Consider the following 17,448-nt stretch of genomic DNA (forward strand, 5'->3'; position numbering starts at 1 on the left):
TAACTTATCTGGAACGTAGGGGTCCTCCAGACACTATCTGCAGGCAACTCGCTTCAGAAGCACTTGGGAACCTTGGCAACCTCTGCAGATCCGCAGGCCTAACCCCAGAAAAAGTGATGCGGAATCTCTGAAGACAGAACTCTAAGGACCCTCACCTTTCACAAGGGCCGCAAGGGATACTGTGGGGCACCACAGGAACAGACATGCTGAACCGAGGAGGGCAGCAAAACCAGAGGCTCCCCAATCCAATCCACCAGTACACAGAAGCCTCCGACCAGTGTTTCTCGAACTGTGACCACAATCGACATTATTTCGTGGAACTGACCAGAACGGATTGGTTCACCTTACACAGAACTCTTACAACAGCTCATCCCATGATGAACTCTCCTTTGAAAAGCAATGGAGACCTTCAGGTCAGATGCTGCCTCTGGAGAAGCATGCATTTTATCATCTGTTCCCACACAGCATCATGGGAACTTGCTTGCTCCAGGGCTGGGCCATGAGGAAGTTTTTAGGAAAACTGCAATCTGAATTCAGAAAAACTAATGTTATCTGCAGGCAATGGACATGTGAGGCTGAACAGCCTGGTGGGCTGGGTGAGGTCTGACTAGGAGAGAGTGAGCTGAGGAGCACTGATGAGCACACAGGAAGGGCCAGGTGGCAAGGAGATAAGCACAGACAGAGAAACAGAGACAAGACGTCAGCCAGTGAAGAAAGAAGACATGCCCATGAGCAGCTGCCTTGGTTCCAGCAGGGGCTCCAATACTCACCCCTCCCCAAACTCCCTAACCCAAGCCAGTTCCAGGGGCTTCAGGGCTTCTCAACAAAATAATTTCAGGAATGCGGGGCACCTGGGTGGCTCAGTGGGTTATAGCCTCTGCCTTTGGCTCAGGTCAGGATCCCAGCGTCCTGGGATCGAGCCCCGCATCGGGCTCTCTGCTCAGCCAGGAGCCTGCTTCCCTTCCTCTCTCTGCCTGCCTCTCTGTCTACTTGTAAAATCTGTCTGTCAAATAAATAAATAAAATCTTAAAAAAAAAAAAAAAAGAAAGATCCGGGAACTGTTTCATCACCACAAAGATTCCTCTTATTACCTCTCTTTAACTACAAACCTCATCCCCGCCCCACAACTTTTGCTAGTGAGAATACCACTCTGGAAAGGCTCAACAGTTTCTTTAATAACTACACATTTTTCAAGTATATGTTTATAAATATATGCAGTATATTGTGATCCCCCCTTCTTGGCTTTTACATTCCACTTCAGGCAACCTGACCGACTTGGGTATCAAAAGACAGCCCCATTGTGTATACAAAACAAACTGGGGGTTGCTGGGGGGAGGTGGGATTGGGAGAGGGGGAGCGGGCTATGGACATTGGGGAGGGGAGGCGAACCATAAGAGACTATGGACTCTGAAAAACAACCTGAGGGTTTTGAAGGGTCAGGGGTGGGAGGTTGGGGGAACAGGTGGTGGGTAATGGGGAGGGCACGTTTTGCATGGAGCACTGGGTGTTGTGCAAAAAGAATGAATACTGTTACGCTGAAAAAATAAATAAAATGGAAAAAAAAAAAAAAAAAAAAGACAGCCCCAGGGCGCCTGGGTGGCTCAGTTGGTTGAAAGACTGCCTTCGGCTCAGCTCAGGTCATGATCCCGGACTTCCAGGATTGAGTCTCACATTGGACTCCCAGCTCCTTGGGGAGTCTGCTTCTCCCTCTGACCTTCTCCTCTCTCATCTCTCTCGCACTCATTCTCTCTCAAATAAATAAATAAAAATCTTAAAAAAAAAAAAAAGGCCCCTGAAATTTTTAAGAGCTGATTTCAAATGGAAAGAGTATGTAATTATACTCACTATACTCACTCCTCCCAGGTAGGAGTGGGTTGGAGAGGATGGAATCGCCCCCATCAAACACACATGCCCTGCACCAGGCACTCCATCACTCCATCCCAACCACCAGTTCCCTCCAAGTGTTTCTGTACTTCTACACAGCAACTGAGAGCAGATGCAGGAAGATTGAGAAGATACTGGGATCAGGTCCCCAAGTTGCTCAAAAGGAGTCAGCGAAAGCCCGCACTACTCCTCAGTCCCCAAGACTGTGCAAAGGGCTGGGGCGGAGCATGCAGTGCGGGCTGTCCAGCGATAAGAGGCGGCAGGCGGACCCCGGTGGGGGGCTGGGAGGCTGCTGTCACTTTATGAGTCCCCGGCGCAGAGTGAGAGTATCCTGCTGCCAGACCACGGGCTGGGTGCAGAGCCCCCGCCTCTCGCTCGCCACGCGGACCCGCGTCTCCACGGGCAGCCTCGGTGGCGGCGGCGGCAGAGCCTCGCCCACTCCGATCCCCACCCTCTCCATCCTTAGCTGTTAAAGAACGGCAGCGCCTGGCACGTTCCGGGAGGACCCCCGGCGCGGAAGAGGAAAGGGAGCAGGCGCAAGGGGACTGGAGCGGCAGCATGCGCCAGCCTGGAGCAGCCTAGGCGCCCACGGTCTGAGGCGGCAGCCTCAGTTCGCCATTGTGAGCCGCGGCCGGGGGAGCTCACACGCGCCGCGGTGCCCCCGGGTCCCCTTCGCCACCGTGATGGGGCACCTGCCCACGAGACCGCGCGGCGGCCGCCTCCTCCTGTCTCTGCTGTGGCTCTTTGTGCTGCTCAAGGTAGGGGAGCATCCCCCCTGCCCCCGACTCGTGCCCGGGCGGTCCTGCCCGCGTCCGCGCTCCGACGCCCCGGCTCTGCAGCGGGGGAGAGACGCGACCCGGGGTGCGATGATGGCCCGGCCGCGGGCAGCGCCGGCTGTGCAGCCTGGACGCAAGCTTTGTTGTTCTTCCGTGTGCCTGCTCCTGGCGGTTTTGAGGGCTGGGAAGGGGGAAAGACCGGGAAGTTTGCACTCTCCAGCTTTCACCCTTTGTGCGCTTTTACCACCACTGGTATCCACATAAAACGTGGGCTTGTTAATTAGTGTTTCGCCGGACGAAATGAGGTCACTTTTCCTTCTGGTCACTACCGCACCCCGATGCTGTTTAACCTTATCGCTCTCTCCGCAATGGTATGTGCGGGGCTTTGTCTTAATTTACTTTCTGCTGGAATTATACACCTGGGGCTGAGCTGCCTGTACTCAAAAAGACTGCCGGGGTGGGTCGTGAGCATGGTTTTCTTTGAATAAGGAGTGTCAGCTTGAGCTAGGAGAGGACTCTTCTCCCCCGAGTCTTCATCTTCAACCTGATAATTCCCTTTACAAAGTCTTTACACTCCCCCCTCCCCACCTTATTCACAAAAGCTGGCACCTCTAAATTTAAAAGACAGAAAAATCTGTAAAATTCACTTTTTTGAGTTTTCTTTGGATTGTGCTGCTTTAGGCTGTTATTTTGAGAAAAGTGAAAGGGAGGGGGGCTGCTTTTTTTTTTTTTAATCCTAGTTTGACAGCTATACTGCACATAAAATCTTTAAAACAAATTTTAGCTAGTTGTTTGCTTGGAAAGTAGTGTGAAGTTGTGAGGTAATTGTCTACCACTTGTGTCCTCAGTGTGTGTACTTTAGTTTTATCACCATTCTTCCTTTCCTGGCAAAGTGGTGTGTCCACAGGTGACCCGGAGCTGTCCTTTCAGCACCACCGTGATACTTACCTTAGAGATGAACGAAACACTAATGGATGCAAATGTTTCCTTACCAAAGAGTCACTTTTTGCTTACATGCACCATTAATTATGAATGCTTGACAAGGAGATAGTGGAACAGGACCAGTGGATTGAAAACAGCCATCAATCTGAAATATTCTGTTTTTATTTATCTTAATGGAAAACAGGAAAAATAGTTTTGAGGAGAATGAGCAACAGAGGGAATAAATAAAATTCTCAATTATATTTAATATGCTTTTACATTTTTCTTAAGTTGATAATAATTTTATTTAAAATCTGGTAAACAACAAGCCTGGTCATGTGTTTTCACTATAAGAGGTTGTTCTTTTAGCACATACCACTAATTATATTAGACTTATTTAAGTTTCCTGTTAATTTTTCTATTTGCTAAATTCTGTCATCATGATTACGTCTATGCAACACTTGTGATGAATCCAAAGTGGGAAATTGGATCATCACACATTTTTCTAAGTAACAACTAAGACTTACATGTATGACATCCGATCCAAACCTAACCTTTGAAACAACAGCAGGATTTTATTTGAATTCTTCATAATGAGGGAGAATTTCAGAAATGCTCAAATAATGGATTTGAGAGTGGGGGTAGAGTGCTGCAATTAAAATGTAAAGACTGTGGCAAAACTTCTAATGAAAACTTGATATAGATGTGAGAAAATGCAGTCAATGTTGGCATAATGGTATTCTCAGTGACTATAAGAGAGTTTCACTGTGTGCCTCACAACAGGTGTATTTTTGTACGTTTGCAGATTGGTGTCAATTATGGTTAACTGCTTCACATAATAAATACATTGACAAGGTTTGACATTTAAATAAACATTGTAATGGGGCAACTAATTTTGTAGAACAAGTCATTACCCTTCATTTTATGTAAGCGCAGTGTTTGTGTGACCAGGATATAAAATGTATCAGATGAAAAAAATATATATGCATATATACTGAATATCCACCATGTGATAGTCTGTCTTCCAGATATTTCCCATATGCTATTTCATTAATCTTATTTTGTTACAGTTGACAAGTAATATCCAAAGTGTTAAACTGGGCACAAAGGATAATGCATTTACACTTGGAAATAGTATAGTACATGATAAATTTGGTACATCATGTAATCTCTTCATAATTTGGAAATATATTTGCATGTACATTTGCATTTCCTAAATAAGTGTCAGTAAAGTAGACCTGAAAACAATTCCATTATTAAATAGCACATTGTTGATTGAATCTCAGTGATAAGATCTAGTGCTGAGTCAGAAACAAACCATTTATCCAACCTCCCAAATAGCTCTGTGGCTCTCATTATGTCAACAAATCTTTCCCTACTCCATATGAAATACCTTCTGTATAAGAATGAAAATTCCTAAGAGCCATAAAGTTAGAGAAACCAAAATGGGAGGCTTGATTTATAGTTTTATATCTTCCAGTAATCAGGGGTTAGCAGCTAGGTATAAGTGATGGGAAAGTCTGAAAATTTGAATCTGTGTGATTCATTATAAGCAGCTTCATTGAGATAGCCTAAATGTGCCTGGCCATTGAAGTCTTTGTGCATCATTCCTTATCCATTACTAAGTGACAGAAACATTTAATCAAGCATCTCAGATTGTCTAAATCATCCACTGTATGTTATGAGGCTAATATCTGCATATGCACAATGTTCACTATGAAACTTTAAAATTTCATATCAACATTGATGGTACATATAAAAATAGAAAATAAAAGTGGAACTCTATTATCAGGTATACTGGGAGCCTACCAATCTGAAAATCTTCTACCCACATATGAATGTAAATGGAGTATTTATCTGATGAGTCTCCCTCTTGTCCTTCTTCCCAGCATTCCCAGTGAAAACAATGTAATTTCTTTCACCTATCCTATCTTTACTAAGCCTCTTCCTGAAAATTGCTTCCTGTATCAGTTCACTTGGTATCAGTATTTTGTCAACTAGGAAGCAAATTGTAGAATATGACATCATAGGAATTTTAATTCTTCCTTCCCTGAAATGGTGCTCATTAGTAGTCAAGTGGAATGTTTCCCTAAACTCATAGTCTTGGCATGAATCCTTCTTTCTTTCCATAACCTCCTCTCTATATTTTCTTCTTGGTCTGCTCTTACCTGATATGTAATCAAAGAACATTAAATTTGAAAGAGGCCCTAATTATATTATCTGAAAAGAGGTTTAGATTTAATTTTATAAAGCATAAGTGTTATGATGTAGGCCATAGTACTTCTATTCAGGAGAAATATCCACTCACCAAGGTCTGTCTACCTTTCTCTACTTCACTATCTCTCCCTCTCTCCTCTCGCACCCCTCTTTCACATGTGCGCGCACACACACACACACACACACACACACACACACAGAAGTTTCACTTCTACCTCGAAGTGTCATTCACATTCTATATTCTACAATATTGGCCAATGAACCATAATCTTTTCGTCTTTCTGGAGCAGCCTAACCCACCCTCCTCACAATGAAGTTTGCATTATTAACTCCTCTGTCAACTGACTCCTTTGATAAATGTTTCCAACCTTTTATTTTTATCATATCTTATTTGGGTTTTTTGTTGCTAACCTTTTAGAGAAACCCTTCCATATAGGACATCCCCGGTAAACTGAAGAATGTTCACTGGGCTGGGCTTCTACTGGGGATTGAGAAATTATCCTCCATGACATGCATATTTACCCTTGTTCTTTGTTGTGTGAAAGATTATTGTTATAGTAAGGAATAAAAAATTCACACCTTACCTCTGCCACATTTTGGTCCATAAGAAAATACACATCTATATGGATAAGTAATTAAAAATGACATGAGTTGTATTTTGTTTTTAAATGTAGCACTATTTCTAACATCTAAATAACTAGCTTACAGGTATTTAAACTTATAAGCACATTGACTCCTGAATTTGATCAATATAATTCCACCTGGAGTCTTGCGGGTTTGCAAAGTCCATTTGAGGTTAGATACAGTTGGTGCACTTACTTAGACCATTGTGATAGGTAGCAGTGTGGCACACTAAAGGGCTAAGCGGAATGACTACAGATATTTATTTCTCATTTTCTTCCTAATTTAATACATTCAGGTGCACAGTTCCAGTGCTCTTGCATTTCCACAAGTATAGCCCCCTGCAATGATGAGCTTTACTAGAAAGCAACTATATGCTCGTTTTATTACTCCAAATACATTTATTGCCGAAATAAAGGAAAGTATATTGTAATTTTTTGGTCTTCCACTGTGCTTAGGATCTGGAATTAGGCAAAGAATAGAAGCTTCATAAACAGAATTAAAATTTGCAACATTTTACAGTTTCTGCCTCAGAAGTGTTAAATACCATAATACTGATTTGTGAACACACCTTAAAGGAAAACATGAGAAAATTATCATTATGTGAATTAAATTATTATAATTTCAATGCAATCACTACACTAAAAAATAATAAAATGTTACCAGTTCTCTATATTAAGAACTGATTAAAAATTATAAATCACAATGCCAATGTTTTATTTTTTCCATAAATATATGCACTCTTGGTTGCTCATTTATGCACCAGTGTTATCTAAGCTGCTATGTGCTATCATCAGTGAAAAAACAGAGTTGAAATAATAGGGGAAATAGCTTTCATTACCTCTATATGTGACCTGTAGCTTAAGCCAATGCTCAGCAATGCAGGTCATGTTCTTGCTTCCTCTTCCATATCATCATTGTTGTGTGACCACTACCAACTACAACTGACAAAGATTTCTTCAAGCTTCCAACAGAAATCTCTCTAATTTTTGCCATAACTTTGCCCTTGAGAGATGAAGCCTTTTCTACACCCTAGTACTTGGTTCTGTTTATGGTAGTGTTTAATCCAGGAGTGCAACTCAAAGCCTTAAAGAACTCTTCTATGATGCCCTCAAAGGTGCCTTGGTATCAGCTCTTTCTGCTTAAATAAATATGTGAGAGACTGCTTTGTGCACTGTGCCCTTAATCTGAGGAGCCAAAACAAAGTTAATATGGCACAGGTAGAATGAGCAAGAGAGTGAATGCGGTGGGAAGCTAAAGGCAGAATACACAGCCTCTCATCCTCTTTTCTCCTGATGTTATTGGCTCCAACAGGTTCCATATTGTTTCTACCAGTTATTCAGAACAATATGTAAATAACCTTATTAAGCACCTCTCATGTAATCTACAGTCACTAATTACTCCTAATTAGTAAGTTTTTCCTTTCACAAGCTTGTCCTAGATGTCCAGAGTACTGATCCTTAGTTGTTGGGGGTTTTTTTCCATCTCCACGTGGCACTTTCAATTTATTTCTATAAGTATGACCATATCTTAACCCTGTGTCAGAAAATCATTCTCAACTCTTTCATTTAGAATCTCATTGTCCAGTAAAAGATGTCTGCTTTCCTAGACATGCCAGTTACCTAAAAGACCAACTCCATTTACTTCTGAAAATATTAAAACCACCAAACAAACAGAATGTTTGAAGCAAGGTTGTAGTGGTTTCTTGATAAGAAGGGTTTGTCCTTTTCTTTTTGCCAGGAAATTGAGATGAAAGAAGGGAAAATGATAAAAGCTTGGGGAAATGCTTCAGAAACCAGAATTAGAACTAGGACTCTGAGTTTGAGAATTGAATTACAAATTATAAATATGCATAATAATTCTGTAAGAAAATGAATATAGGGAAAACTGCAGTCCAATTCCATTCAGTTAATAAAACATTGATTGAATATTTATTGTGTGCCAGGAATTGTACCAGATGTTGTAGGTACAGGAATGGATAACCTTCAGTTGAATCCTCACAAATGACATGTGGAAATAGACATAGAAAAAGTCATTAAAATGTAGTATGAAGTGACGTTTTGTGTTTGTTTGTTTAATAGAGGAAACCGTGGTAAAATGCTAGAGGAAACTATATCTCATGAGTTGGGAGATGATTTCTTAAAAGATAACCTGAGCTTAGCCTGAGTTAGGTTAAGAAATATGGACACAGAGAGAAAACTGCATGAGCAAAGGCCCAATGTTGTAAAAAGCAGGGCAGTGTTTAGGAAAATACACGTGTGTACGAAAGGAAAGGGAATGGTAGATGCCAGATCAGGGAGACTCCTATATGCTGTGCCAAAAACTAGGATCTTTATTTTCTAGGTGAAGAGGATCATTGAAGGGTTAGCCAAGGCTTAGCAGGGTAAGATTTGCATTTCAAAGAGAGCTTTTGGCTGTAAGTAAAAGGTTATCCCGGAGCAGACCTGGAGGCAGGTCAACTGATAGAACAATATCATAATGGTCCCATTAAGAGATAACAAATGTTGACCCTAGGGTGCTGGGAAAAGACACTAAAAGAAGAGAGACAAGTTAAAAATAGCAAAACTGACAAGATTGGTTTGGGACTGGGGAGAAGGTAATATTCATGCTAATTTCTGGGTAACTGACACCTTTGCCTGAAATGTTGCAGGGTTTTTTTTGTTGTTTTTTTTTTCAGTGTTCCAAGATTCATTGTTTATGCACCACACTCAGTGCTCCATGCAATATGTGCCCTCCTTAATACCCACCACCAGGCTCATCCATGCCCCCACCCGAAATGTTGCAAATTTAATGATGTGTCTTGGACAGTGTCCATTTTCCTCCAGCTCAGCTACCCACTTTGCCCTCATGCTTGGTACTATTATTCCTACTCCACACTTTATTAACAGTCCCTTGATTAAACTATCTAGGATTTCCCCTGAGTATCCTACTGGGACCTTGACTGATAAAGGACATGATGAATTTAGCAGAAACCATCTTGAGTTTGAAGCCCAAAAAACCACACAAGTACTTTTTCAATATAAGTCTGATGTCCAGGGGCGATGGTAGACTGGGAGATGTGAATGGGGATGTCCCAGCAGAGAGCAAGGTGGAGAAGGGCAGTGGGCCACAATGGGCCTTGAGGAGCACTAACATTTAATAAGGAACCTAAGAAGATGAAGAAGAAACAGCCAGAGAAGGACAAGAGGAAAGCAGAATCAAGGAAATCCCAGGTCTAGGAAATTCCAAGTGGGAAGGATCGGCCAACAGTGTCAAATGCAAGAGGGAGATCCTATAAACTTGTAAGGGCCTATTTAGCCAGAGTGGCCCCACCTCAGTTGAACAGTCATTTTGTTGTTTATGCAGTAAAACTTAAATTGACCCTGTCTCCCCAGGGGAACTTACTTAAAAGCAAGTCCAGGAAACCAGTCCCAGGTAACAAAGCCCAAATACAAGGGTGGGTCAGGTCAGGTGGAAATAACAGCCCGAATGCAGGGATTAGTTGGGCCAGGGGGAGACATCCAATCAGTGGGGCGTGCATACTGTCTACCTAGCTACCAAGGAGTGGGGGCCCCGCCTTTTGGGCGCCAATTCTGACCAAGGTGATAGGCTAGTTCAAATGTCTACTGTGGGGTGAATTGTAGTTCAATTGGCCACCCATGTGTGACCTAGCATGACTCTGCAACTTTCTCTGTGTGTTACAATCTCATTCGCCACCTGTGTGTGGCCAGGCCCAACCACATGGCCTTTGCTCTATAAAAGTTTGTGAGGCAGGAAGGGGTCGCCCTCTCTGTAAGGAGTGGCCCCGACCAGTGTGTTTGACTGTCGGTGTGATTCTTGATGCCTGGCGTGAAATAACACTTTGCTTGACCTTAGCTTTGTATCAGTCTCGCTCCTTTGACCATGGGACCCATTATTGGGGGACCCAACATTGGGGACCCAACAAGCTAATATCTGGAAAACCTCTTTGGATGGGAAAATCGGAAGGCTGTCGGTCTCTGTGGAGCTTGGGAGGAGCTGAGGAGTAGAGGACCGGCCACTGATTTGTCAAGCACATAGACATCAGATCAGAGAGACCAGATTTCAGTCTTACCGACAAGCAGGATGTGGAGAAAGTTGTTTCACTTGTGTGGGGGCCCCTTCCGTGATCTGTTGTATTTACCTCAGAGAATAATTGAAAGGACTCTAAACAGTGCCTAGAATACAATAAGCACTCAGTAAGTGCTATGTAGAAAAAAAAAAAAGAAAGAAAGCAAGAAATAAGATGGTGAAAATAGCTAAAGCAAAGGCAGAGAGGTAGAACAATAAAAATGTGTCTAGAGCAGCATCTTCTAAAATGTGTTCCGTGGGACATGAGAGACTCACAGTGTCAACAGATGTTATTCTGTGGTAGCATGGATTTGGGAAATAATCTAACTTTATTTAAAGTACTCTTAATTCATTGATTATTATTAATTTTTTTTGTATCAGAGCTTCTCAGAACCCCTATTATGTTAATATGCTTCGTGTTTTCCAGAAGGGAGAGCTAGCATGTAGCATTTCCCAAGTCTGACTGTAGAGATCATTTTCTAATGAGTTTCCTTCATGCGGAAGAATTTGCATGAAGGAAAGCAATGATTCCCAACTTTTTTATCAGGGCTGATATTTAGGAAACTGTTAGAAGAAAAATAAATGTACATATTCTTCTTATTTATGGATTATGCTAACTCTAGTTTTGGTAACTTTATGTACAAAAAGCTTCTTTGGTTTTTGGCTATTAAAAATGGAAAATTCATTTTAACCTTATTCTTCAGTGTAATTATCTTAAATTACAACTTGAGAGAACAATATGTTTCATTCGGTATTATTTGTCTTTAGTATTGCTGCCAGTTGGGTATAAATGGTGAAATCACTATCAGCTGAGAGGCGGCTGTTCCACTTTTAGACATCCGTTTCGTTGTTTGGTTGGTTTGGCTTTGAGATGAACTATTTCTGGTTGTAGCTTTCACACATTTCTACTATCTCTGTTTCACGTTAGTAGAGCACTATGTTGTGACTGCTCCTGCTTTCTGCTTGTTTTGAATAACTACTTGCCAACAGACCTGACAGGTGATAAAGATAAAATGTGAGAAGCCTGTCATCTCTCTGTCCTGTCCTCAGCTGTCCATCATACCACGTTAAGCGGTTTATAGCAGTCCATATTTTCTGCCTGTTACACTGTCTTCTTTTTCATGGCTTCAATAGCCATTTGGGTGGAAGGCAACTCTCATTCTTCCCAGTAGGATCTCATGAAGAACCATGATAAGGGTTTGAGAGCGCTCGTGTAAGAAAAAATGCATGGTCCATAATAAGCATTTTATAAATGCAGATTTTTATTTTATTCCAATTTCTGTTCAAAAGATACTTCCTCAACATGGCTTTCATGAACAACCAATACAGGACCTCCCCATCAGGGGTCCCTGGGTAGCTCAGTTGGTTAAGCGTCAGACTCTTGATCTCAGCTCAGATCTTGATCTCAGGGTCATAAGTTCAAGCCCTGTGTTGGGCTGCATGCTTGATATGGAGCCTACTTAAAAAAAAAAAAAAAAAAAAAGTCTCCTGAAAATTTTACCACTTTTACCCAGGTTTATTTTCTTCAGAGAATGTATCAATCACCATGTGATGTGATCTTACTCCTCCATTGGAAGGCTTGTAGTGGGGCTTGTAGTGGCTCAGTGGGTTAAAGCCTCTGCTTTCAGCTAGGGTCATGATCCCAGGGTCTGGGATCAAGCCCCTCATTGGGCTCTCTGCTCAGCAGGGAGCCTGCTGCTCCCCCCCCCCACTGCTATCTGTCTCTCTGCCTACTTGTGATCTCTCTCTGTCAAATAAATAAATAAAATCTTTAAAAAAAAAAAAGGGGGAAGGCTTGTAGCTTTCATAACCTAGCGAGGACTTGATCCACTGTGTTCATGCTGTATCCCCAGGTGCTGGAAGAGATCTTGGACAACAGTAGATGTGCAACAAATACTTGTTAAATAAATGAATGAATGTTGAATGAGTAAATGGGTGAGGAAGGTAAAGTAGAAGTTATGGGACAGACTCGAGAGGAAGAGCAGTGTGCAAGCTTGCCAGGGGAGAAGGCAGCTGCTGGACAGCAAGATGAAATCAGAGGGAGGGTCTGTCAGGCAGTAGTGCTGAGTGTCCTTTGGGAGGGAGGGGAATCAGAATGAAAAATGGTCTGGAAACGTTGCTTTGATGATCTTGTGGAGGAAGCAAAGGCTTTGTAATAAGTGAAAATGAACTCTTTTAGACACCCAAATAAGGTTCCTCAGGTATTTTTTTTTTTCTGGGATTTTATTAGGTCAGAATAAACCACCAAGGACAAAGGATGTGTATGGCTAAGCAAAAGATCGGTTCCCTGGTGTGATAAATTCTCATCTGTAGTAAAGTAAAAATTTTGATTTTTTTGACCACTTATTTCTATCTTATTCAGTATGTGTATAATTTACTTTAACTTCTAAAACAAAGTAGCTTCTGAGTTCTTAAAATATGAAAGTAAGTTCTCTTCTTGGCTTTACAAATGGAAAACATCAAACTGAAAAGAATTTTATAAACAATGTTTTTTCTCATGTTCCTCTCGCCATGCATGAATAAACATTTCATTATCTGGGGGACGTAGGTGGCTCAGTTGGTTAAGCATCTGACTTAGGCTCGGATCATGATCTCAGAATGCTGAGGTTGAGCTCGCTGCCCTGGCTTCACACTCATTTGGGAGTCTGCTTCTCCCTCTCCTTCTGCCCCTACCCCTACTCATGCTCCCACTTTCTCTCTCCCTCAAATAAATAATAAAAAAGTAAATAAAATCTTTAATAAAAATAAATAAATAAATATTTCATTTTCCAAATATGGTCAGTTAAATGGGTTGATTAAATTAGTGTTGCATTCATTAAAATATGTATGTGTGTATATATATATATATACACCAAAGCCTGAACTGTCATGTTTTCAAATGACAGAAATACAAAAGTATGATTAAAACAAATGCTCTTAGTTACATAAATCAGTATTTCACTAGAGAACTAAAAGCTATTCCATCAGTTTTTAATATACCAATCTATATCTGTGGTCTATTACTGTGCTGGTAAAGTGTGGAAATTTGGGTTAGTTGTAATTGTTTTCTATTAATTCAATTTTGGTTTTATTTGTCAATTAATTAATATTCTTTATAATTGAAAATGGGAGAAAATTGTGATCACACATTGATATACTCTCATACATGGCTATTAATTACAATTCTGTGATTAATAAACTATTTTCCTTAAGTGTAATAATCTGCTTTTTTTGAAATATCAAACCAAGGTTTCTGGAAATCTTCAAGAACACATTTTTAGGAGTCTCTTTCTGTCTCTGAGTGACTGCATCAGAATTAGATTAATTAGACTGCATCATCCTCTCCCTCAGATAAACCAGAAATTTCTTATTTAAGTCAAGTCGGTGGCCCGTAAAATAGACATCCTAGTGAAACTGTGGTGGCATTTCTATTTACTTTGACATTGTGTTGAAAACTAAAGTGTAGCCATAAAAGGGGAGTGTTCTTGCCAAATACCGCAAAGTAAAAGCATCATATTTACAATAAGTGCCAATGCCATTACCATAAGAAATGCCTTATTACTTGGTTGTACTTAAAATTCCTAGATTTTATCTAGGAAGAGAAATTGGCTTCTTAAGTTTCTGAATAAGTTGATTAATAAGGTGAATAATAAAAAGTCAAGGGAATTGCATATTGTCTGGAATGTATTATTAAACAGTGAGTCATGTGATCCTCCCTTAAAGGATTATAGAAAAATCCTTTATATACATATGAAATGTATCAGTACAATAGGGTTATTTACATATAGATACAGTGATGGGATGTGGCCAGGTTCATTTTTTTCATCATCACTGAGAAATTCCTCTACAGTCTTCCCTAGCTAATTTATACTTTAATTAAAGTCTCTCAGAAATGACTAAAGGCCTCACTCAAAGTGGTTAGATACTTGGGATTTGTAATATGGAAATTCTGGTGTTGTCAAAACTGTGTTAAAATGATTGCAGGGGCTTAGAATGAAGTATTATGGACTTAATCCTAAAAACAGCTTATCAGTTGCTTCTTTTTAATTAGCTGAAACTGTTAAATCTGCCAAAAATCAGCCGTTCTTCAGAGGTGCTCCGCATTGCTTCCTTGAATTCATTTTTTGCATTTTTGCAACTAACAAAAGACAGCTGTATCTTCAAGTCCTTTTTCATCTGATTGATGCACCATCTTCTTATTTATTTATTTTTTTGAAGGCTAATTGGGAACCTAATGAGACTCCTTCTATTGAAATTCTTGTTTCTGTGTCGAGGCCTTCAATTAGCCTTTTACTCCGTGCCTTCTGGAGGCTCTAAAGAAGGGAGTTCTTAATTTGGAATCTCTAAGTCAGTCTGAATCAGGTGTGCATCGCCATACACAAGAATTTTATAATAATGGATTAAGAATTCGAAAACGAATATGTGTTCACTGAGGAAACTGTGTCAAATACAGCATGCAGAAAAAGAGGAAAGCAGTCATTCCTACACACTGTATTCCAAAATAACCACCATCTGGGAATATTGCTTCCAAACTTTTTCTAATGTCTGTGTATCTGAGTTTGTAAAAAGAAAAAAGGATCAAACTATCCTACTATGTTAGCATACTCTTTTTACTTAAATGTACTATGATAATTTTTTTTTTCAAGCATTTTCAGCCCTCTGCAATTTAGGACCTTGGGCCGTTGGCCTTTGGGTCAATTGTACTCAACTCCCAATTGTATTTGCAACAGTCAAGGATGTGGATGATTATACATATCGATTATGACCATGAAGTGTTGAGGATCATCCCTTACATTTATGTCTTTCAATAGTGTGGCTACTTCAGAATTAATCACATAGGGGGTGCCTGGGTGGTACAGTCCATTAAGGGTCTTGACTCTCGGTTTCAGCTCAGGTCGTGATCTCGGGGTCCTGAGATCGGTCCTGCCATGGGGCTCCATGCTCAGCGCAGAGTCGACTTGGGAGTCTCTCTTGCCCTCTTCTCTGCCTCTCCCCACCACACTCTCTCCCTCTCAAATAAATAAATAAATCTTATAAAGAATTAATCATGTAGAAAAAGTTCAGATGCTGTATTTGTTACCCATTTCTCCATAGCTAAATACTACACATAAAACAATTAAGAATATAGGATTTCTAGTCAAAAGATATAGAATTTCTGATCTTTTCGCAGAAGACACACATTACACTGGTTTTCTGGATCACCATCCCTTCTGTGGCCTCGTCTGCCATCTTCCCCACCATCTACCCTCCTCAGAGGAAACCTCATTCTGATTCGTGTGTTCTGAAACGTGATACCATCATCCTACTTGGCCCCATCCTACTTGGCATTCATCTAAGCCAAACCTATCAGAAGCTATCCCTGCAAGTATTTTCAAACTGACAATGGTGGGGAAGAGTCCTCTCCTCTTGGTTATGGAGATAAATAAACCATAAAACCGACTCACAAAAAGACCCCCCCGTTTTTAACAGTGTAGTTTCTTCTTAAGTTTTTATTTAAATTGTAATTATCATACACTGCACCGTCAGTTTTCAGGTGCACAGTATAGTGATTGAGCACTTCCATACATCATCCCGTGCTCATCACAAATGCCTTTCTTAATCCCCTTCACCTATTTCACCCACCTCTCTGGCAACCATCAGTTTGTTCTCTATAATCATCTGATTCTTGCTCTGTCTCTCTCTCTTATTTTTTTCCCCATTGCTTGTTTCTTTTCTTCTTTTTTAAACGTTTTTTGAGATTTTATTTGTTTATTTGGGAGAGAGCACGAGAGGAGGCGAGAGGCAGAGGGAGAGGGAGAAGCAGACTCCCCGATGAGCAGAGATCCCAGGACCTGGAGATCATGACCTGAGCCAAAGGCAGACGCTTAAGCATCTGAGCCACCGAGGTGCCCCTGTTTATTTCGTTTCTTAAGTTCCACATATAAGTGATATTTTTTGACTGAAAAGGAGAGAGGAACAGTAGAGACTTCAGCAAGACTATCTTTCTTTTTTTTTTCTTATTTTATCTTTTTAAAATTATTTATTTATTTATTTGACAGAGATCACAGATAGGCAGAGAGACAGGCAAAGAGAGAGGAGGAAGGCTCCCCGCTAAGCAGAGAGCCTGACAAGGGGCTCCATCCCAGGACCCTGGGATCACGACTCAAGCCGAAGTCAGAGGCCCTAACCCACTGTGCCACCCAGGCGCCCCAAGACTATCTTTCTTTGGGACACCTGGGTGGCTCAGTCAGTTAAGCGTCTGCCTTCGGCTCAGGTCGTGATACCAGGGTCGTGGGATTGAGACCGGCATCAGGATCCTTGCTCAGCAAGGCGTCTACTTCTCCCTCTGCCTTTTGCTTCCCCTGCTTATGCTCTATCCTTCTCTCTCTCTCTCAGACAAGTAAATAAAAAAAAAAAAAACTTAAGAAAAAAAAAGACTATCTGTCTTTGCAAGACTACCTCATCTCTGAGACTCTGGAGAGTCAATCCACACATACTCAGAAAGATTACAAAACAGCAGTCTACTACAGTGCAATACCATCGTAGCCAAGCAGGCATAATGGCAATGCTTGGAATCTTTAAGTAATCTGAAACAGAGTGATTATACAATTTATCGTACTCACCGGGGCACTTGCGAGAGTGAAGGGATCATTATGCCAGGATAGCAGATATAAGTCGGACTGTTCTGGGAAAATCAGGACAGATGGTTACTCCTTCCTGAACATACTAACAAAAATGTCCGACGCAGAATGTACTCACTAGCTCCTCACCCGTCTCACCCATCTCTGAAAAACCAATAGTCTACCTGACCAGGTTGAATTAGACGTATACAAGAAATTATAAACATCTTCATCAAAACCTACTGTGTGTGCAGGAATGTTTATAGCAGCTTTGTTTGTACTGGTCTCACACTGAAAATGACCGCAATGGCTTTCAATAAGTGCATGGTTAAATGAACTATGATGTATCGATACCGGGCAATACTATTTAGCAACTACCAATA

The 17,448-nt window shown here is 41.1% G+C and overlaps 1 protein-coding gene across 1 annotated transcript in view; it reads left to right on the forward strand.

Moving 5' to 3' along the window:
- Positions 1–2,210: 2,210 nt before the first annotated feature.
- Positions 2,211–17,448, forward strand: part of PTPRO (protein tyrosine phosphatase receptor type O) — a 242,160-nt gene continuing 226,922 nt past the window's right edge. The window contains exon 1 of the mRNA XM_046013693.1: positions 2,211–2,642. Coding sequence (XP_045869649.1) covers positions 2,568–2,642 — 75 coding nt within the window. The 5' untranslated portion in view covers positions 2,211–2,567. The remainder of the gene's footprint in view (positions 2,643–17,448) is intronic.

The sequence above is a fragment of the Meles meles genome, chromosome 7 (assembly GCF_922984935.1).
Source record: "Meles meles chromosome 7, mMelMel3.1 paternal haplotype, whole genome shotgun sequence".
NCBI lineage: Eukaryota > Metazoa > Chordata > Mammalia > Carnivora > Mustelidae > Meles > Meles meles.